General features: G+C 42.4%; 1 protein-coding gene across 9 annotated transcripts in view; it reads left to right on the forward strand.

Moving 5' to 3' along the window:
* The window catches only part of SPECC1 (sperm antigen with calponin homology and coiled-coil domains 1), a 212,778-nt gene that overhangs the window by 144,242 nt on the left and 44,988 nt on the right, over positions 1 to 23,548 (forward strand). For 5 of the 9 annotated variants that reach the window (XR_014792949.1, XM_084861498.1, XM_084861499.1 and 2 more), the window contains 3 exons: positions 16,095 to 16,237; positions 17,512 to 17,612; positions 23,338 to 23,419. Coding sequence is in view for 8 of the 9 variants with exons in the window: in XM_084861498.1 (XP_084717624.1) it covers positions 16,095 to 16,237; positions 17,512 to 17,612; positions 23,338 to 23,419 (326 nt within the window). In the remaining variant the exon portion in view is untranslated. Of the gene's footprint in view, positions 1 to 1,495; positions 3,244 to 3,263; positions 3,387 to 4,196; positions 5,470 to 16,094; positions 16,238 to 17,511; positions 17,613 to 23,337; positions 23,420 to 23,548 lie in introns of those variants that run through there. The other 4 variants (XM_084861503.1, XM_084861504.1, XM_084861501.1 and 1 more) reach the window with 3 other exon arrangements.

A 23,548-nucleotide genomic window follows, 5' to 3' on the forward strand; every position in this document is an offset into this window, starting at 1 on the left:
CATTACGATTCATAACAGTAGCAAAATTACAGTTATGAAGTAGCAACGAAAATAATGTTATGTTTGGGGGTCACCACAACATGAGGAGCTGTATTAAAGGTCGCGGCATTAGGAAGGTTGAGAACCACTGATCTAAGAGAAGGATTAGGATAAGATGTGTAGTTGATTTCACTCTCTGGCCACCATAGCATGTGAATTTTTAGTTAAGGGAGAAGAAAAGGAAAACTAGATTTCATAAAGTTCCTTATTGAAACATTTTGAGATCACTCTAATTTTCTTTTGTGTTTCCTTTATGTGTCCATTTGTTTTAGTTTATATTGTGTGTTTTTGGAATAGGGACAAAATTATAATTTGCATTACTTTGTACATTACTTTAAAGATAAATGGTAAAAGACAAGTCTTGAGTTTGTGGTGTTGTATGAGATGCCACATTCCTTTTTTTTAAAACAAGCAATCAGGTATTTAATAAGAGATATGCTTATAGAAACAATAATAAAAACAAAGGTTAATGATCAGAATAAATTATAAACTAGTTTCTGAGTTTGTAAGATTGTCAGTCAAGAAATTTTTTTTATATAAATCAGAGTTTCTTTTGCTGGAATGAAAGCAAGCAGTGAAATCTGACAGATCCTTTTTATTTGCAGTTTAAATATCTCTGGTGATGTCATCAGGTGCTCAGGTAAATTATAGGTGATCTGAGTTACGGCACCGTATGTTACCTGTGGTCTTGATGCCAAAATGGCACCAGTTGTTACTGACGATGTTGAAAGTGAAGGAGGTGGTAGAAGTGAGTCAGCTGGGCTGCATGGGCTCCAGAAACAGGGTCCATCTGGGTCATCAGAAATGTTACCAAGCAAGGACCTGACCTCGCCGGCCTGGAGTGTGTGAGTTCTTGACTTTGTGCAGAAAAGACTTCACAACATGAGTTCAGGTGATTTTGAGAGGACATTTATGAAAGCTGGGGAACAAGGAAGGGCCTAGGATAGAGAAAACGAGAGGAAAGCAAGTAGGCAGGGCTGATTTGGCTTTCTAGAAATGTTGCAGGAAAGAAGTGAGCCAACTCAGGGCTATGTCAGCCCACTGGAGAGTAAGAGGAAGGTTCAGGAGTTAGCCCGGGATGAGCTGCCACTGCCCGATTCTCCCCTGGTTACAAGTCTCATGGAGTCCCTTAGAGCAGCGGTTGCCAACTGATGGTCCATGAGGTGCGAAAGGTTGGCAACCGCTGCCTTAGACTTTAAGAGATGCATGCCTGAGGGGAAAGAAGCGGGGAGGGGAAGGGCAGGCATCCTCCTGGAGGGAGATCGTGCGGAGATGCTGCGTTTCTAACAAAGACTCTAAAATGCACTTCCAGTTGTACAGCTTGAACCCTGATATCACAGGCCATCTTGGCATGCATCTTGACAATTTAGTGTTCCATATGCTGCATCCTACATCTTCAAACTTAGGGTCACTTTTTTTTTTTTTAACACAATATGTTTCTCTCTTGATTTTCCAGTGATTTGCAAACCTACCTCCAAAATTTAGCAGTTTAATGCCTTATTGCAAAACTTCAAACTTTAGAATCAACACCAATCCAGATCATGGCATATTACTGAAAGCCTGTAGGCCTCAGTGTGTTCTTGCCGATCACTGCATTGGGCAGGACTTCAGGCACCTGCCAGGGCTGGCTTCTTGTCTGATTCTGCGCCTCTCTTGCAAGCTACCCCTTCTTAAAAGAATTGACTGTTTGAAAGTTACTCTCTCTGATGGCTCAGCCACTTCCTGAATCTACCACTTGATCAAGACTTGAAACCAACTCAGACCCTCAAAGGTCCTGAAGTGACATAGTGTTCCCTTCTTGACTGATGGGTTCTTGACTGAAAGGCAATTTGACTTTGACAGTCATCTAATGAGAACTCAAAAGTCATTTTTGGTTCAGACACAGCCAAAGAACTTGCAGAAAACTCTCTGATGAGGTCTTCCAAGTACCACCAAGAGAAGGTAAGAGCCTCTGAAAGCACCTTGATCATAACACAGGTCTCACTGGTTTACATCCTCATTTGCATATACAGGCATTTGAGGGAAGATGGTTAGGCTAGTGGGAGGGCAAATTAAGTTCGTATTTATTACCAAGAACTCAGTAACGAAGACCAAGTGGACTATTAAATAATTTTGTATTTTAGATAGTTTGAAAACTTAGCTTATTAGTGACCATCGGTCCTATTGGGTTTTAAGAGATAATTTTTAGAGTCAGAATAACTGATGTTAAGGTGTATGGGAAAATGAGGTTCGAGTCTCCTCTTTGCCATCAGCTGGCAAGGTTTCCTTCCCAGACCCAGCTCCTTCCTCTCTTAAGTGAGGAGACAGCAGGTCGTTTTTAAGGCCTGGTAGGCTCTGCTGTTTCCTGAGAGTAATGGCCAGCTGAGAGTCGGGTGCCCACAGCACTTCCTGCCCGCGCAGTCCGGGGACCCTCCTTGCCACAGTGGCATTCCATAGACCAGCTGGGCTGTGGACTTCCTCTTTTTCTTCCAGAAATTGGAAAAGCCAGGATAGTTCTCATGGATCTGCAAGTGATATGCTTTACTGGACATGTACAAATTAATGGATGAAAGATAATAAATAATGTTTCAACTCTGGCTTCTTTCAATTTTGAACCATTAAGAGAAAGACACTGAAGTGAAAACTTTCCTTGAAATTAAAACATCAAACTTTTTTCCTGGAACGTTGAGTCCGGGGGCTGGCAGAACTTAGGGACTTGATGGCCACACGCAGTGTTTCTACAGGAAGTCCTTGTTGATGGGCAGCACGTGACACGGCCTCTCAGACAGCAGCAGAGCAAGGCCCAGGGGTCTCCTCAGCAAAGACCATTGGTTTTCGGGTGACTTCCTCGGTTCTAACTGTGTACCGTAAGACACCAATAAGCACCCATGCAAGACGTCTCAAAAAGAGATAATGAGACACACTAAACATCTGTGCCTGATTAACTGTGTCCGTTTCTAAAACAGCTTGTCTGCGATCCAAACTGTGTGTGTACCACTCAGCTCGTTCCACTTGCTCTCGTGTTGTCCCTCTCCGTGAGCAGTGTGGCTGCACGTCACTGCCAGGCTTTCTGGGATTGGCTTTTCACTCTGCGTGTGCGCACCTGTGCTGTGCCAATGTCAGCGTGTGCCTGTGCCGCCCTTTGTGTTGTCACAGCGGGGTGCGGCACAGGGCTCTGCGGTTGCCACTGAGAGGGAGCTATAGACTCCTGTCACTTAGTTATCTTTCCAGCTCTCTTGCTGCAGATGCTTCGATCAGCAGCCCTGCTCTGGGGAAAGGGGACCAGTTCCCAGGGAGAGTCCTGAGCAGTTTCTGAGCAGGCCTCACATCAGTACTTCTGATTGCCAGGAGCCTCCACATTTTACTCGGTCAGTGTGGAAACGGGTCCTCTGGTACTCCAACGAGCTTAATTCTTTCCCTCTAAGAATACTTATTTTTTATAGCTTAACCCTTTGCACTCCGAACCATTCTGGACATTGGCTACCAGCTACTCCGAACCATTCTGGACATTGGTTACCAGCTACTCGATGCTACTTTGCGAAACGTGCGTTGAATTAACTCAGTTCCCCGTAATCACTAATAAACTGCAATGTCCCCTGAGAGGGGACATCCGAGTGATATGCTAGAATTCCGATGTCCCCTGAGAGGGGACAGCGGAGTGCAAAGGGTTAAATTTGTGTTTATGGCATTAGATGCAGAGCCAGTGATTCCAAACTGCTGTCTGCTCCCTGGTCCCCGTCTTTACAGATTTCCTTTGGAACACATGGACAGGAGCTTCCCCTAGGCCTTTCGGATTTTTATGCTGAATAAAAAAAGGAATCTTTTTCTCTTTTTCTTCTTCGGCCATGACTGCGGGGCAGTAGAGGGAAGCAGGCATCACTGTGACTTTGAGAGAGCCTGGCTTCCTTATCCTGGGCGCCTCTGCCTCCCAGCACAGCCTTCTGTGGGTGACGGGCTAGCAGAAAGCCTCATAATGGCATTTTGAAGTCTTTAGCATTTTCCTGGTCTGAAGCCTCTGATTCCAAGAGTATGGAACTAGGAGCTCAACCAAGCCAGTCCTGCCCTGGATATTAGCTTTCCCTGGGACAGCGGCAGCTGGGATACTTATCTGTAGACTGAGGTCTGTTGCATCAAGCAGCTCCTTTACCAGCCTCTCCCCTCCATTTCTATTTCCACAGCTCCATGGTCTCAGTCAGCTAGCTGAGCGTTGATGGAAGACAGACCAGCCCTGCCAGGAGGGGAGACGGCAGCCGCTGCTCTCTGAGAGGGGGAGTGACGTAGAGGAGAATTACCTCTCTAGAGAGCCCACTGTCTCCGTTAGCACCCACAGTTTCTGACAGGCAATCGTTGCAGTCAAGTCTCTTTACCTTTTTTCTACATTTTTGGAATCAACTTACTACACAAAGATGATTCTTCCCTCTCCTTTTCTCTTTTTCTCGGAAGATTCACCAGTCTTTTATTTGGATGAATTCTGAACACACGCACACAAAGACCAAATACGAGTCTGTTGTGAAAAGCATTCGATGTGTAGCCAGTGTTTAGGGAGCAGTGAGCCGGCCAGTGCAGGAGCTGGAGCGTGCGAGGAGCCAGGCGTGAGGCATGTGCGCCCCGGCGAGTTTACCTTTTGCTTCCCTTTGAACATGGTGCCCGATAATCTTGGGATTGACACTATTTAAGGCAAGCGAGGAAGCCATCTATGGACGGCTCACTCTGAAGAAGTGAGTCCTGCTTTCCTATGGCGAGGCTTGCCGAGCGGAGCAGGCCGGGGTCTGAAACAAGCCACCCACAGGTTCCGGTTTGATTTCCGATATTCCCTGCTGGGCTCAACAGAAGCAGATATTTGGTCCGTAATAAAGGGTGTAGGTAAGCCAGTAATGTAATGCGGTGACAATGCTAATTGGAATCTAATTGAAAACAACTACAACCAACGCCTCATGAATAAAACTTATCCTGGAAACTTAAAGACTTAAAATCCAGAAACATAGAGTTCAAAGTGTGATTTTAAACGTTTGGAAGTACATACATTTGTGAAGATCCTTACCCGTTGAGCAAATTCTACCTGCAGTTCTCACGTGTGGAACTGATGTACGGTCCAGACGTGTTGAGTCGTTAGCAGCTGCCATATCCGCAGGAGAAGGCGGGAGGTGCTTCTGATCCAAGGAAGACTGGGAACAGGATACTCTAATCAGGAGGATGTGGTGGGCGTCACACTGGAGACCTGCTGGATGGAGACTTATCTATTCGGAGATCTTTACCTCAGATTGAGGATTCTTAGGATGAGAGAAAACCCGTTTGCCGAGTGTTTTCACATTAAACAGCAAGACAAGTTCAACCTCAACTTAAAATGCCCAGCTGTGTTTGCACCCCATGTGTTGCTCTGTCTTTACGCTGGGGTCTGTTGTATATTTTTATATGTAAGTGTTTATGAAATACTAAATAAATGTCACTATTTAGAAGAGTCTGTTGCCTGATTTTTTTAAAAAATCACTGGCCACATTTCTGCCGGGACTTTCTAGTGCACATAGCACAGAACTTCAAAGCCAGGTCAAAGAGCTGGAATTTGAAGTACAAGCTGGACTTCCAATAAAGTTATAATCAGGAGGCTCATTTTAAACATGAATGTCATTATTACATGATTTTATGGTTAAAAGAAGAGAGCAAGGAGCAAAATACTAATTTTACATAGGTAAATTATTTTTTAAAGCAAAACTATTAGAAAATAAAATTTGAAGGATAGATTTGTTTGTTTTTGTTGAAACTTAAAAAACAGATCTTTTGGTGTTTTAATGAATTGGATTTCTTTGTATGAAGTAACTAGAGGCCCGATGCACAAAGATTCGTGCAAGAATGGGCCTTCCTTACCCTGGCTGCCGGCACCGCCTTGGCTCTGGCTAGAGCTGCCTTTCCACCTTCCCACACTGCCCAGAGGCCCGGAGAGACTGGGGTGGTGCAGAGCGCCTGCAAGGAAGGCAGGAGTCGCGTGCTCAGCCTGGTCTCACTGGCCTGCTGTTGTTTCAGGATGCGCTATGGCTTTCCTCCCGATAGGCCCCCGGCCACTTGGCACCTGCTTATGCAAATTAACCCACCACCTTTGTTATCTAATTTGCATACTCTCTCTTGATTGGCTGGTGGGTGTCGCAAAGATACAATTAATTTGCATCTTACTCTTTTATTACTGTAGATATTTAGGTATACTGGTACCAAAATGGAGATGTATAAAGAAAAATATTAAACTTTCTTGCCTCTAGTACCACCCTCTATGGTAATCAGTGGTCACAGTACATATTTTTCTTTACTTCTTACTCTACTCATGTGAATATACCCATATCTAGTTAATTGATAATTTTTTTACGAAAATGGGATTGTATCTGTACATTAACTCTGCACATTCACATTTCACTTAGCGCATGTATCGTGCGCATCCTTCCAGGTTGACAGAACTGCGTGGAATCCCAGACATTGGACGTGCCCTAGAATATTCAAATACTGCCATACTGATGAACATCAAGGTTATATTTTCTAGTTTTTTTTTCTTTTTTCCAAAATAATACTATAACCATCCTTATTCATGTAACCTTCTAGACTTGTGTGATAGGATGGGTTCCTAAAAGTGTGACTGCTGCATTAGAGAATACGCACACCTTTCATTTTAATAGAAGGCGCTGATAGCTTACCTGAGACTGAGGACACGTTATTCCTGATGTGAATCCTGTTTCCACACAGCCTTGGTGGCGGCAGAGAGCATTCACCTTGATTCTTGCCAATAGGGTGAGCAAAAGGTGCTCACTCTCTAGTCCTTCAGTTCACCTTTCTCTGAGCATGTTGTCATATGGTAACCATTTGCATTTTCTCTTTTGAGAATTGCTACCCTGTTTCCCCGAAAATAAGACTGTCTTATATTAATTTTTGCTCCCAAAGATGCGCTAGGTCTTATTTTCAGGGGATGTCTTATTTTTCCATGAAGAAGAATACGGTACACATTTATTGTTAAATGAAAATAAAGGAAATTTATTACCTGTATACAGTACGGTAGTACGGTAGTACGGTAGTTGTCAACACAAACCAGACAAACTGTGAATCCTTCAGTATCAAGAATTTACTCATTTATTTAGTGACAATCATGCCATCATCTTCTGGAACATCATCATAACAATCCAATTCCTGAATTTCCTGGTGAATTTCTTGTGACTCCATTTCTTTCAGAATCAGGGGACCAAATCTCTCATGTTTAGCAATAGCACTGTCTTTAAATGAGTACTTCTTGTCAAGGTAGCCTGCTCGCAGTGCATTTGCAATGCAACTGTCAGTGATTTTGTCCCATGAATTCTTTACCCAAGTCACAACTTCTTGCAGTTTAGGTTTCACAAAGTTTCCATGCTGATTCTATTCTATTTTCCATGTAGTCATTAATTCCATTCTATTTTCAATGTAGTCATTAATTTCCATGTGCAAATTGTCTTTGAATGGCTTGTTTATTACAATATCAAGAGTCTGGAGATAGGCTGTCATTCCTGCGGGAATCGTTACCTGATCTATATTTCTTTCATGAAAAAATGTCTTTAGCGCAGTGAGTGCTGGCTGCATCCCAGACTAGCAGACCTCTTTGGCTCCCTCACATAACAAGCGGCAGCATTAAATCGACCCACTTCCTTATAACTGCTTGTGTGGCCCAGGCTTTTTCAGTTTCAAGAATAAAAACGCCCAAAACACATTCAATCTTTTCCTTCTTGCCCTTAGAAATGATTAAAGGTGGGATTTTATAATAGTTGCATCCAGACGAATTGCCAAAATACAGGAAACACGTGCACTTTTGTAAGCAGTGGAGGGAATGCACTCTAAGGAGGCACCCCCTGTTCAATTGTTGTTTGAGATGATTGGCCCATAAACACTGCAGTTTCACCCATAGCAATCATGTTGGAAAGATTGTATTTAGAGAAGTCGGCATCATCAATAAAGGACTTGAATGCAAGTGCTCGCTTAATAACTTGAGTATCTTCCAACCTAAACAAGGTTGTAGATCTTCTTAAAGACAGTTCACTTCACTGAAGAAAATTATCCAGCCAGCGTTGTGATGCTTTGAAGTCTTCGGGGGCTATGTCAAACTGTGGTGCCATTGCAAGGGCAAATTCTTGAATCTGAGCCCCATTCACAACCAAAGCCTTTGCTCTCCTGTCAACCCATTAACAGATCAGGTCTTCCAGCTCGGAAAATAATGGTTGCCGACCTGATCCACACTTGCGCTTTTTAGCATTTTCCTTGTCCACTTGTTCAATGAGGTTACCATACTCTGCTCGCCATTTTCAGACCAATCGGATACTCAACATCTTCTCTTTGCAGAAAGCAGTAAGATTTTGGCCCCAAGAGTCTTCCACAATTCCTTTCTTGTACTCCATGGAGTAGCTTTTTCTTTTTGTGCTCATTTCTAGGGGTAAAAAAAAGGAATTGGGATATTCAGGTGGGGGGAGGAGGATCACTTAAAATGACACGGGGGATCAGAAGGGGGATCAAAATGGCACAGGAGAAACAGAGGGGGGATTCCATTTTAGTAATCCCTTTTGATCCTCCTGTGTCATTTTGATTGCTCCCTCTGATCCTCCTGTGTCATTTTAAGTGATCCCTTCCCCCCACCCTGTGCCACTGAACACCTTCACCAGACATCCCCCCTAGCCCTTTATCAGACATTTACCCCCTGGGGCCTGGATCTGGGCTGGAGCAGGGTCTGCCACTGACTGAGAACCTTCAGTCATCATGAGGGCGGCCGCGAGCATCAGGTAGTGTCACCAGAGACAGACCAGCACTCACCACCTTTGCCGCATCCCATCCACTCTAATCCTGTTCTTAAACATGCATCTGTGAAAGTCTCCTCTCTCCCTTCCCACGCTCACGGCTCCGACCTCCGCTCCGCCTCCACACAGCAGTGACCTCAGGACTCCGCTTAACGTCACTGGTTGCTAGACACCAGTCTGGGCGGCCCCAGCGACCAGTTTACGGTAAATTAATTTTCATTCTGAGACAGAGCCCAGAAATTGATTTTCTGGGGGATGCCTTATATTTCACTCAGAAGGAAACCTGTAAGTAGGTCTTATTTTTGGAGGATGTTTTATTTTCGGGAAAACAAGGTAGTTTAACACTTATGCTGGTTGTTTTTCTCTTATCAGCTTAAAAACCAGTGTTTTATGGGGGGTGAGGGGTGGTATTTATCCCCTTACAGTTTGGGTATTTTGGCTTTATCATCTTTGTTATAGAAATGTGTATATTGTTATGTAATAGTTGGTCAGTATTTGCTTTGCTGCTTTTCTTTACTGGACTTTGTATCTGTTTAGGATTTCCTCCCACCCTAATTGTGTATAGATAGGTTTTTACATTTTCTTCAACTATTTTCTACACACACACATTTTATCTTCCTTTCCTTGCTGAGTGGTGTGAGGTGGAGGGATCAGACGCAGGGGGGACCAGAGGGGAGAGTTTCTTCCACACCACAGCCAGGTGTGCGGAAATCGTCCTCTCACCTTACATTGGTCTTGTCATCTGTATTCAGAGAGATTTTTCCAATATGTCCTCATTTCTTTTTCTATTGAGTTGGTTCTACTTTAAAATATTATAACGCAATTATTAAATTGCTGATATCATTTTAAATTATTTCCTTGAATTTCATTGTGTTCTTGAGGCAGATGCTATCAAATATCTAATTCTGTTTCCTGTCATAAATTTATAAATATCTGTTCTTGAGTTCAGTTATTCTCTTCACTTATTTTTGCCTGTGGATTGTGCCTGACTCCTTTAAAGGAGCTTTGTGTGTCTTAACCTGGGAGAGTTTATGTGACATGTCAGAGACCCAGGAGCTCAGACACGCACAGAGGAGCAGGTGTGCACGTGCAGGCATTCGCTGTGCCAGTGTCTGTTTGGTGACAAAGGAAGGCAGGAGCTGCATGCTCAGCCTGGTCTCACTTGGCCTGCTGTTGTTTTAGGATGTGCTATGGCTTTCCTCCCGGTCGGCCCTTTTCGCTTTGCCCTTTGTGCCTGGAATAAACCATCCCTGGCCTCCTAGGACAGTCATGTCTTAGCATCACTGATCCTTTGCAGGGAGAATGCCCCGCGTGCTGTCAGGGCATCCGTGCTGCACCCAGCCCCGGCCCCTGGCACAGGGGACATGAGCAGGGTTTTCCCATATCTTTATTTTCTTTGAAAGGGAATTGGGGATAAACCCTCAGAATTGTCTTTCCATATGTCCCCCCTTATTCTCTACATAGCAGAAGTTCTTCAAAGCCTAGGGGAAGTAGATAGTGTCCAATATCGATGAAGGATTTTTATGATAAATTTCTTTGGTTCTAATTGTTGGGGTTGGAGATTAAGATGCACGTGTTTACTAGTAGATTATCATCTTACCCTGTTTGTTTTTATTGTCATATGTATGCTTATATTGAAATTCAAAAGTGAAAATCAAGACATTGTTTGGCACCTGAGAGACCGAGTACTTACTAATTTGTCTTCAGAGCTACAAACATCTTTTAGTTTAGTGCATAACAATAAACATTTTGAGAAAATGGCACTTTGGGCACGGCATGGAGTGAGCAAAGGCACAGAGGCAGGACATAGCAGGAGCAGAACATCAGGTGGCGAGGCGTCTGGTGGGAAGCTGGGCGGGTGGCAGCGAGTCCTGGGATGTCAGCCTGTAGCCCCAGAAAGGCCTGCGCTGCGGAAAAGACCTGTGTGGACCTGTGATTGGATGACTGGTCTCTACAGGCACTCAGCTCCAGTGGTGAAGGTAGCAGTGGGGCAATGACATTTCCCTTAGTTAACCTTTGAATACTTTAAAAATAATTACTTATAAGAACTCGTGTTCTTGGATCAAAATAGATAACACAACGTGGTGTCCTTTATGAGGAAGTAAGTGCTGTAGTAAACCAATCTTTATAGACTGTTCTATAACCAAACGAGAAAAGCAATGAATTAGAGATTAGGTAACATTTTAAAAAATGAAAGATACAGATATAAATTCATATATATATATATACACACACATATATATATACATACATATATATATGTATATATATATATACATACATACATATATATATAAATTATAATGGAAGATGTGTAAGGTAGACCAGCAGTCAGTGAGTAGATGAGAAGGTCCATGGTCTCCTGCCTGTGTTCCTGCATCAGATGACCTCACCTACAACTGTCTGTCATTCTCAGGTATGGATTGCCACTTCCTAAGAGCATATTACTGCATAAAAATAAGAGCAACGGAATAAATATTGCTAGTATTTTTCTTAACTACATTTATGTTTTTTAAGCGAGGAAGGTGCATACTCTTTATTTTTAATTTTTATTTATTGCTTGATTTTAGTGAGACAGAGGAAGGAAGAGAGAGAAAATCATCAATTTGTTGTTCTATTTATTGATGCATTCATTTGGTTCTTGTGCCCTTACCAAGGATCAAACCCACAACCTTGACATATCTGGACAACACTTTAATCAAGTGAGCTGCCTGGCCAGGGCTATCTTATCTAATAAAAGAGAAACATGCAAATTAACCATCACCCCCTACGTCCACCAGCCAATCAGGAATGATATGCAATTCAACCCAACAAAGATTGTGGTTAATATGCATACACAGGCGCTGACCGACTGGGTGGAGCGGGGGAGAGGAGAGGCATTCCGCCCCATCCTCGGTCTCTCAGGGCCTCTGGGCAGCATGAGAAGGCGGGGCTGGAGCAGAAAGAGGTGGCTCTGGGCTGGAGTGGAAAGGTGGTGCCGGCAGCCAGGGAAGGAAGGCCCATTCTAGCACGAATCTTCGTGCATCGGGCTTCTAGTGTTAAATAGATTTAAACAAGAAATACCATCAAAGTTTTCTTTAGAACCCTTGTATGCCTCTCACAGGACTCCCATGCATTATCAAAAATTTGAGAAAGACATGGCCACACAGCCGGATTTGCATTCCAGATTCACCATTGACAAGCTGCTTTATCTTTGCCAAATTTTTCTTCTAAAATATCGGAGTTTTGTGGAAAATTCAATTAGATAATGTTTTAAGACATATGATACTTAGTGTGGAGTTATCGCATACATGTGTTTTCTTGTGGAAATTATTCATTATTATCAGTTTCACCTGCTGGTGGTGAATGGAAACGCGCCTCATTGTTGTTTTAAACATGTCCTCTCAGCAAAGGCAGCCGTTTCATCTAAGATGCACCTGAAGAAAGAAGCTCAATGCTGTAAAACACGAATGCATTAGGCTAACTGAAAGGAGGTGTGTTTGTAGTCGCTGGTTTGGGTTGACCTTAGAACCTAACATCTGTCTTAGGAGTCAGCTAGCCTTGAACAAATGTTTACCCAAATAGTGGTACCTTGCAACTTCTCATTTAATGTATTTGCTGTAACACAGCTGTCTCTATGTTTAAATGCTTCTTAATATCTTTTATAGAATATAGAGTTCTCATTATTCTTTGGAACAGTGGAAATGTAATACAGTTAACCTTTTAACAACACAGTTGAGAATCTGCATAATTTGACTCCCTCAAAACTTTACTAGCATAGCCTACTGCTGACTGGAAGGCTTACGAATAACATGAACAGTAGATTAACACATCTTTTGTATGTAAAGGTATTATACACTGTATTCTAACAATAAAGTAAAGCTACAGAAAAAAATTATTAAGAAAATCATAAGGAGAAAATATATTATTCTTTAGACATATTTTTCTCTGTATTTATTGAAAATAATCCATGTCTGCCGAGATCGGTTTGGCTCAATGGATAGAGCATCGGGTTGGGGACTGAAGGGACCCGGGTTCAATTCCGGTCAAGGGCATGTGCCTTGGTTGTGGGCATATCCCCAGTAGGGGGTGTGCAAAAGGCAGCTGATAGATGACTCTCATCGATGTTTCTAACTCTCTATATCTCTCCCTTCCTCTCTGTACAAAATCAATAAAATATATATATGAAAAAAAAGAAAAGAAAAAAGAAAATAATCCATGTCTAACTGGACCTGTGCAATTCAAACCCATGATCAGGAGTCAAATGTACTTCATTTATTACTGGTGTTGTTACTGGTTGAGCCCAAGTAATTCTAAGACAGACTGGTGTAATGAATTTCAAGCCTGTTTATGATTAAAATACTAATAACTGTTCTTCAATTCAGGCTTTGTAAGTCTGTGCAGAAGCGTGCGCGCGCGCGCGCGCGCGCACACACACACACACACACACACACACATACACTCACACACACACACACCACTGTTATGTAACACGGTTAGTATTTAGACCAGTAGCTTCTCTAATCCACTTAACCTGCAGAGTTTTTCTCATACTGATTCTTACTGTTCTGGCCTGTAGACTAGATGGGTCTTTGGCTCTCTGAGGCACCAGGACTGGGAACTGTTCTTGAAGCCTCGCAATTTTCTAATAGAGTCTAAACAAGTTTTCTGACTTATCATTTGATGTTTTGAATCACAGAGAAACTTGGATAATTGAAGGGAATAAATGTAGTATTTTTATCTTGTTCTTATTATCAAGGAATTAGATAAAAATGAAATTTTAAAATGATCTTCCTTTTAGGAGGGGTGCCCTAAGTTTCTACAATACCTTTTGGTAGCAAGTATTTATTTTTAATTTAACATTTTTTAATTGCAGTGTACATTCAATATTATTTTGTATTAGTTTCAGATGTACAGTATAGTGGTTAGACAATCATATACTTTTTAAAGTGTTCCCCTGATATTTCCAGTACCCAATTGGCACCGTACATAGTTATTACAATGTTGTTGACTATATTTCCTAAGCTGTAATTTACAGCCCCATATTTTATACCCACTAATCTACTTCTCAATCCCTTCGCCTTGTTAACCCAGTCTCCCCGCCCTCCTCCCCTCTGGTGACCATTACTCTGTTTTTAGTATCTATGAGTATGTTTCTGCTTTGTTTGTCCCTTTATACTGTTCATTAGATTCCACTATAAGTGAAGTTCTGTGGTATTTGTCTTTCTCTGACTGGCTTATTTCACTTAGCATATACCTTCTAGGTCCATCCATGCTGTCATGACTAGTAAGATTTCATTCTTTTTTATGCCAAGTAATATGCTTTGGTATATATATACCACAGCATTTTTATCCACTCGTGTATTGATGGGCATTTGGGTTGGTTCCATAGCTTGGCTGCTGTAAATAATGCTGCAACCCTGGCTGGTTTGGCTTAGTGGATAGAGCATCGGCCTGCAGACTAAAGGGTCCCAGGCTTGATTCCAGTGCAAGGCACATGCCCAGACTGCTCACCCAAAAGAAGGGGCCGCAGAGAGGAAAGTGTAGAGCAGTGTGATGTGTTTTAAGTTCAGTTTCACTTAAATTCATTCTGTTCACATTGATTGCATATCAGCAGAGGAAAGCTTTAAGAATTAAGGACAAGCCGAAACCGGTTTGGCTCAGCAGTAGAGCGTTGGTCTGCGGACTGAAAGGTCCCAGGTTCAATTCCGGTCAAGGGCATGTACATTGGTTGCGGGCACATCCCCGGTAGGGGTGTGCAAGAGGCAGCTGGTCGATGTTTCTCTCTCATCGACATTTCTAGCTCTCTATCCCTCTTCCTTCCTCTCTGTAAGAAAAATCAATAAAATATATTTAAAAAAAAAAAAGAATTAAGGACAAGTAGATTCAATTGCAGAAGCTTATGAGTAGCTAGATTCATTAAAAAAGATAAGCAAGTAAAACTTTAAACTTCCACTGACCTTATTAAAATATATTAGAAATATTCTTTTTGAGCCATTCTTATAAATTAGTCACCATCTCGCAAACAATTTGACACAATGAAAAGAGCTGTGGTCTATAAAGTGGGAGACTGGGCGGTCCTTCCCAGGGAGGTCAAATGGCATGCTAACATCCGCTGGGCGAGGAAGCCGTGCGTGTGAGGCTGGATTCCGATGATCTACCTTTAAAAGACTTTGATGAGTCTGTACTCGAATTCAGAAACCACGTTCAGAACTTGCCAGGAAAGCGTGGGTGGGAGGAGAAGCCTCGCCTCGCGCAGAATCGCAGTGTTACTTGTTCTAGGATACCATTTCCATCTGGCTCCTGCAGGGCGAATGGTGTAGAGTCAAGATTCTGCTGTAATAATAGATCATCATCTGGTTGCTCAGGCAGGAAGGTATTGAATGGCTTGCAGGATTGTTGGGAGGCTGAAGACACAGGTTCCAGCTGAGCTTCCAGGCACAACTCCCCAAAGCCACAGCGCAGGACAGAGTGACCAGGGCGCTGCTGCCTCACCGTGAAGGGGAGCCCTAGCGTGGGGAGACTACCTGGAAGGCCAAAGCTCGCCTCTGCTGCAGCCTGTCTCAGCCCGAGGACCCCTGTCCCTCCTCCCCAGCGCCGTCCACTCCAGGCCAGGCCACATGTTGCCGACTGGTAGACCCTAGATCACATCTGAAATCCTAGTTGCAGGGAGTCCTGAGGTGTCATCTCCCCAATCTTTGTGGGCCAGGAGGGGTTTGGGATGCGTGGGCAAGCCGATTTACTGTTGTCACCAAGTATTTATGATGAACAGGAGGCCCAACGCATGGGTAGGGTCCCTAGGCCTAGCCTGTGGTCAGGGCCATCTTCCCCCTGCCCGCCAGTCCCGCCCCGCTGCCACCCACCCTGGTTCCCCATGGTTCCCTATTGGCCATCCAGCAATCAGAGCCTGAGGGCGGGGGGGTGGAGGGGACCGAGAGGTGGTCAATGCACCTCATAGCAACTGGTTGATCAGTCGTTCTGGTCATTATGCATTGTGGTCGCTGGCCTTTTATTATATAGGATAATATTTGTGTGTTTCTTTTTTATAGTTTGCAGAATAGACTCACATTTATTTTGATTTCTACATATTAATATGCTATTTCTGGCCATTCTCAAGAAAACACCCCTGATAAAAACTGAGAGCAGCACCTACATTATTTCCAAAGACACAAAGCTGATGCAGAACAGGATTTTAAATGTGGGCTCTCCTTCCAGACCCGGGTGTTTCCTCCACATCCGTTCTGTCCGCACCCGCGTCTTTCCCCACGAACGCCCGCCACCTTTGCGACTGACTTGCTCTTTGCCGTGCAGACCTGTGCGAGCGGAGCCGGAGCCCGAGGCCCCCGCCCCCGGCTGCTGGCCCGGCGTCTTCGTCAGCAGAGCCCCCACAGCGCCTTTGGAGCCCGCCACCACCGTGAAGTCCCTCATCAAGTCCTTTGACTTGGGACACCCAGGTATTTAATCCTCTTCTTTTATAAGCAAAATCAGTTCCATCCAAGGCCCCAAATATCAAGCCTGTCTCTACTCTACACTGACCCAAATTGGTGCATCCACAAGGGTTTCTTCTAGATCAGGGGTCGGCAACCTTTAAGACATAAAGAGCCACTTGGACCTGTTTTCGAATGGGGAAAAAAAACCTGGGAGCCGCAAAACCATTGCGACATTTAAAACAAATATAACACTGCATATATTGTTTCTTACCTTAATGCTATATACCGGATCGTGCAGAAAAAGGATTTTTTCACTTAACAAAAAGAGCCGCACGCGGCTCTGGAGCCGCAGGTTGCCGACACCTGTTCTAGATCATTCCACAGCAAGCCTTTGTACACAAGAGATGTGCTGCAGCTGCAGTGAGCTGGCCATGGGCAGCCGCCCTCCCTGCCTCCTCCTCGCCTGCTCCTGCCTCGCCACCTTCCTTTGCCACCTTCCTTTGCCGCTCTGTCCATAAAAACCAGGTCCTTGCTGTTTTATCCGCCGTCTGTGGTCTGAGGTCAGCCAGAGCTTCACCTCCTGGGAAGGGAGCATTGCTCCTTGGGGTCGGTGCTCTGGTTGTGCCTGGCCCGCCTCATCCTGCAGCGCGCAGGTGGGCTTTCCTGCACCTGGTCTTGTCTTACGTGCAGCCACTATGCCATCTGTCATTGCTGATCTCAGTACAGCCTGCCTCTTTCTGGAAATGTCACCTTTAGCCACTGTTATCCACATATAAGAAAAAATGTATATCTATTTCTCTATACACATAAATATAATAAATAGGAAAACCAAATGTGCATCTGCCCAAAATAACAATGTATTTCTTCACTTGACTCAACAAATATGCTTATTGTTTTTGGAAGACTGGAGTAATAGCTGATCTTAGGATGATCCTGTTTTTTTTTTTTTTCTGTTAAATACTTTGTAGCTAAGTTAGATTAAGATTAGACTACAAATATTGAAAGATATGAAATCCCAGTGACTACATTCAGTTTATGAAGATGGGAAATGAATTAATAGTGGTTTATGCAAGAATTTTCCTGTTCCTTATTGTCCTGTATCTAAGACCAACACCACTTAGTTCATTCTTCCCCTCTCTCCAGTTCAGCACTCATCCACAGGGGAACAGGAGGAAAGAGTATATACATACCACTTTATAAACAGCATGGCATACATTTTTAGTTGCCAAAAAAGTAACAAATCAGGAGCTATTTGCGATTTCGAACTCACTACACATCAAAGCTCCCATCTCTTGCAGGTGGAGCCGGACAGAATGTTTCTGTCCACAAGCCGCCCAGAAGCCCCCTGAGCGGAATCCCGGTGAGGACAGCCCCGGCGGCCGCCGTGTCTCCAATGCAGGTACCAGAAGGGGGTGCGTGTGGGGGTGGTCTGGGTCTTCTACACGAGCGACAAAAGGGAGTAAAGACCAATTGGTTTATTTTTTGAGACAGGTTAAACATTTTTGATAAACCTAAAGTAATAATAGTTTAACTTTCTTCTTTTATATAAATTTTCTGGATTTCAGAGAAAGAGGGAGAGAGAGAGACAGTCATTTATTGGCTGCCTCCTACACGCCCACAACCTGGGCATGTGCCCAACTCAGAATCAAACAGGTTGATGCTCAACCACTGAGCTATGCCAGCCAGATAATACTAGTTTAATTTTAATTAAAATGGACACTTTTAATGCCTAATAAAGGTCCAAGAGAGACAAAATAAACCTCATACAATTTTGGTAATTTTTTTCCCTGTAAGATGACACTTGAAGTTTTCAGTTAAATGAAGATTGTAATTTTTACTAGAAATGAACATTGAACTAGATTTTTTTCCCAAAGAAGTGTTTTTTCTTAAACGCCCTCAGAGAGAAAGTTTACAATTTATAAATTCTAAGAGCTCTCTGGAAGCTTCCTGCCCTCTGTGCTGCCTCTGGTGGTCTTAGACTAGGGGTGTCGAACTCAATCAGAGAAGGGGCCAAAATCTAAAATCCAGCCTAAATCGCGGGCCGAATGGTTTACTGAACAGTCATAAACTGGCAATGTCATAAACTGACAGCGGAGTGCAGTGATGACAGCGCGGTGCGGGCCACATTGCAAGGCCTGGCGGGCTGGATTTGGCCCGCGGGCCTTGTGTTTGACACATGTGTCTTAGACCAACGCTGCTTGGCGTTTTCTACGACCAGGGCTTTTTCTTTTATGTACATGTTTTTTAATTTTTATTTATTTTTAAAAATAAGTATTTATTGTTGACAGTATTACATATGTCCTCCATTTCCCCCCAGTCGACCCCTATCCCCCTACAGCCCACTCCACCCCCTGCCCCAGGCCTTCAGCACCTTGTTGTCTCTGTCCAGGGGCCATGCATATGTGCACACAAGGTCTTTGGTTGATTAGCCTCTCCGCCCACCCTCCCCCACCTTCCCTCGGAGATTCCGCACTCTGCTCCATGCTTCCATGTCTCTGGATCCACTCTGTTCCTCAGTTTATTTTGTTAATTAGATTCTACCTATGAGTGAGATCATGTGATACTTGTCTTTCTCTGACTGACTTATTTCACTTAGCATGATGCTCTCCAGGTCCCTCCATGCTGTCTCAAAGGGTAAGAAATTCTTGTTTTTTTACTGCTGCAGAGTATTCCATGCTGTAAATGTACCACAGCCTTTTATCCACTCGTCTGCTGATGGGCACTTGGGCTGTTTCTAGATTAGCTATTGTAGATTGTACTGCTGTGAACACAGGGTGCATACATTCTTCTGCTTGGTTTTTCAGGTCTCTTAGGATATATTCCTAGAAGTGGGGTCACTGGGACAAATGGCAGCTCCATATTTATTTATTTAATTTTTTTTGGCGGGGGAGACTCCACACTGTCCTCCACAGCGGCTGCACCAGTCTGCACTCCCACCAGCAGTGCACGAGGGCTCCCTTTTTCCACATCCTCACCACACTTGTCATTTGATGATTTGTTGATGGTAGCCATTTTGACAGGTGTGAGGTGGTACCTCATTGTTATTTTAATTTGCATCTCTCTGATGATCAGTGACTTGGAGCATTTTTTCATATGTCTCTTGGCCGTCTGTATGTCCTCTTTGGAGAAGTGTCTATTTAGGACCTTTGCCCGTTTTTCAGTTGGATTGTTTGTCTTCCTTTTGTTAAGTTGTTTGAGTTCCTTATGTATTTTGGATATTAACCCTTTATCAGATGTGTCATTGCTAAATATATTTTCCCATACAGTGGGCTCCCCTTTCATTTTGATGGTTTCTTTTGCTTGCAGAAGCTTCTTATTTTTGTGTAGTCCCATTTGTTTATTTCTCCTTAGTTTCCTTTGCCTAGGAATCTAATTTTTATTCCTGATGGGCACTTGGGCTGTATCTGTAAACATTGCTATGAGATGTCTTAAGATTTTGTTGCTGCCGAAACCGGTTTGGCTCAGTGGATAGAGCGTCTACCTATGGACTGAAGGGTCCCGGGTTCGAGTCCGGTCAAGGGCATGTACCTTGGTTATGGGCACATCCTCAGTAGGGGGTGTGCAAGAGGCAGCTGATAGATGATTCTCTCTCATCGATGTTTCTAACTCTCTATCCCTCTCTCTTCCTATCTGTAAGAAATCAATAAAATATATATATATATTTTTTAAAGATTTTGCTGCCCATGATTTCTTCTGGGATTTTTATACAATAGTTTCCTGACTTACATTTAAGTTTTTTATTCATTTTGAGTTTATTCTTGTGTATGTTGCTGGTCTAGTTTCATTTTTTTTGCCTTGCATCTGTCCAATTTTCTCAACACCATTTACTGAAAAGACTGTATTAACTCCACTGTATGCTCTTGCCTCCTTTGTCAAATATTAATTGGTGTCTCCGTTCTGTCCCATTTATCTATATGCCTGTCCTTGTGCCAGTATCAGGCTGTTTTGAGTACAGTGGCTTTGTAGTATAACTTGAAATCTGGTATTGTGATTCCTCCATCTTCATTTTTCTTTCTAAAAATTGCTGTAGCTATTTGGGGTCTTTTTTTTTTTAATTCCATATAAATTTTTGGAGTATTTGTTCTAGATCTGTGAAATATGCCATTGGTATTTTAATAGGGATTGCATTGAATCTGTAGATTGCCTTGGGTAGCATGGACATTTTGATGATATTAATTAGACCAGTCCATGAACCTGGAATACTCTTCCACTTGCTTATAGCTTCTTCTGTCGTTATTTTCAATGTCAAGTAGTTTTCCAAGTACAAGTCTTTTACCCCTTTGGTTAAGTTTGTTCCTAAGTATTTATTTTTTTTATTTTTATTTTTTGTGTGGTATGGTAAATGGGATATTTTTTTAAGTTTCTCTTTCTAAGAATTTATTATTGGTATATAAAAAAGATACCCATTTGTGGATGTTGATTTTATATTTTGCTACATTGCTGAACTTCTTTATTAACTCTAGTAGATTTTTGTAGAGTTTTCAGGGTTTTCTATGTATAAAATCATGTCATCTGTGAATAATGAGAGTTTTACTTCCTCCTTTCCAATTTGGATGCCTTTTATTCCTTCTTTTTGCCTGATTGCTGTGGCTAGGACTTTTAGTACTATGTTGAATAAGAGTGATGAAAGTGGACATCCCTGTCTTGTTCCTGTTCTTAGGGGAAATAGTTTTAGTTTTGCCCACTGAGCATGATGTTGGCTGTAGGTTTGTCATATATGGCCTTAATTATGTTGAGATATACTTCCTCTATTCCCATTTTGCTGAGAGTTTTTATCAAAAATGAGTATTAGATTTTGTCAAATTTGTTATGATCATGAGATTTTTTTTCCTTTCAATTTGTTTATGTGATGTATCGTGCTTATTGATTTGCATTATTTGTTTATTGACTATTGTACCAGCCTTGCATCTCTGGAATAAATCCCAGTTGGTCATGGTATATGATCTTTTTACTATCGATATATTGCTGGATCTGATTTGTTAATATTTTGTTGAAGATTTTACATGTGTGTTCATCAGGGATGTTGGCCTGTAATTCTTTCTTTGTAGTGTCTTTATCTAGTTTTGTAATTAGGATAATGCTGGCCTCATTAAAGGAGCTTGGATGTGTTCCTTCCTCTTTAAGATCAGGGCTTTTGATATGATAAGTAACATTCAGCACTCTGCTTCTTCTGCACTAAGGTCGATGCTGTCATTAACAGGTGTCCTTGATAGCTATGCATATTGTTTGGTATCTTTTAAAGTGTTTCTGTTTATTTGTTTGTTTGTTTGTTTTACTTTTTGCCTTTTAAGGTATATTCCTCCATCTTATATATAAAACCAAATAAAATAATTATTTATACTTTGATAATCATCAAATCTATTTAATCATTGATCGGCTGCCTTCTGCATGTCCCCTATGGGGGATCAAGCCCACAGCCCAGGTGTGTGCCCTGATTGGGAATGAAACTGTGACCTCCTGGTTCATAGGTCGACACTCAAACACTGAGCCATGCCAGCCAGACTGCACTGGCCAGTTTGGTTCCATGGTTAGAGCCTTGAGCTGCAGTCTGAAGGGTCACTGGTTTGATTCCTGGTCAAGGGCACGTACCTCAGTTTTGGTGCATTTAGGAGGCAACCAAATGAGGTGTCTCTGAGGTCGATATTTCATTTCTTTAAAATATATTTTTATTGATTTCATAGAGGAGAGGAAAGAAAGAAAGGGAAATATCAATGATGACAGAAAATCATTGATCTGCTGCCTCCTGCACATCTTCTACTGGGGATTGAGCCTGCAACCCAGGCATGTGCCCTTGACTGGCATTGAACCTAGGACCCTTCAGTCCGCAGGCCGATGCTCTATCCACTGAGCCAAACAGCCAGGGCATCGATGTTTCTTTCTCTCTCTGTTTCTCCTCCCTCCCTTCCTCTCTCTCTAAAATAATAATAATAATAATAATAATAATAATAATAATAATAATGAAAAATTTTCCTGGTGAGGATTAAAATAGTAGTACCGTGTTTCCCCGAAAATAAGACATCCTCCGAAAATAAGACCTAGCGCAACTTTGGGAGAAAAAGTTAATATAAGACACTGTCTTATTTTCGGGGAAACAGGGTAGTAGTAATGGTAGTAGTAAAGGAAAAAATCTCCCTTCACCCTAAACCCAGAAATAACCACCATTTATGGCTTATTGTATACCCTTCTAGATTTTTTTTTAGCATAACAGTGTGTGTGTGTGTGTAGGAAAAGTTTTGTAAATTGGAATACACTATACACTACACATTATTCAGATACTGGCTCATTTCACTTGGTTATTGAAATATAATCCTTAAGGTCAGAGATTTTTATCTAGTTTGCTTGCTAGTATATCTCTTGCCTATAACACTGGCTAGCTCATAGTTATATAGAGGAAGCTCAATAAATATTTGTTTAATGAATGAAGGACTCTATCAAAGACATCTTTAAATTTCAGTATTTAGGAAAATAATTCATTTTTAAGGCTATATTATATGCAACTATTTATTTAAACACACCTCTATTGATGGACATTTAGCTTAATTTGGATTAAACTTATTAAAGAACAATACAATGAAATTATTTTCATATATCTGTTGGCCATTAAAAAAACAGTGTTTTTACACGTACCCTTGAATATGCATAGAATATTTCAGGAAGACAGTCACAAAGCTGTTTAATAATGATTACACCTGCCCAGTCAGTGTGGCTCATCGACTCATGAACCAAGAAGTCACAGTTGGATTCCTGGTCAGGGCACGTGCCCGGGTTGCAGGCTCAATCCCTTGTGTGAGGTGTGCAATGATTCTCATCATTTCTCTCACTCCATCTCCTTTCCTCTCTCTAAAATCAATGAAAACTTTTCTAAAATTTAACTAAAATGTGATTTCCCCCAGGGAGAGGAACAGGAAAGGCAGACTTCCTTCTAACTATGTGTCTTCTCTAGACCTTTTGAGGATCACACCAAGTGAATTTATTGTCTTTTCGAACTAATATGTTGTTGTAAAGCTCCCTCTGGTGATTCTGATAAACTTGAGAACCTGTGTACATACATGTGTGCACACACCTTGCTTGAGCTGGTCCTGATGTCACAAGTTCACCTGCTGGTGTGCCCTTTGGTTTTGCAGAGGCATTCCACCTATAGCGGCATCCACCCAGCCAGCAAAGGAGTGGCCCAGCGCCTGGATCTTCCCGACCTGCCCCTCTCAGGTAAATGGTCTTCAGCATGATTACTTACTTTTTTGTGGGGTTCACTTTTCTTAGCATGAACCGTGATTAGAAAAATAGTGCTGTTTATTGCAGACGATGCCGGGCTCTCGGTGTGTGTGACAGGGTGAG

This window comes from Pipistrellus hanaki, assembly GCF_964339955.1.
Source record: "Pipistrellus hanaki genome assembly, chromosome: 16".
NCBI classification, from domain to species: domain Eukaryota; kingdom Metazoa; phylum Chordata; class Mammalia; order Chiroptera; family Vespertilionidae; genus Pipistrellus; species Pipistrellus hanaki.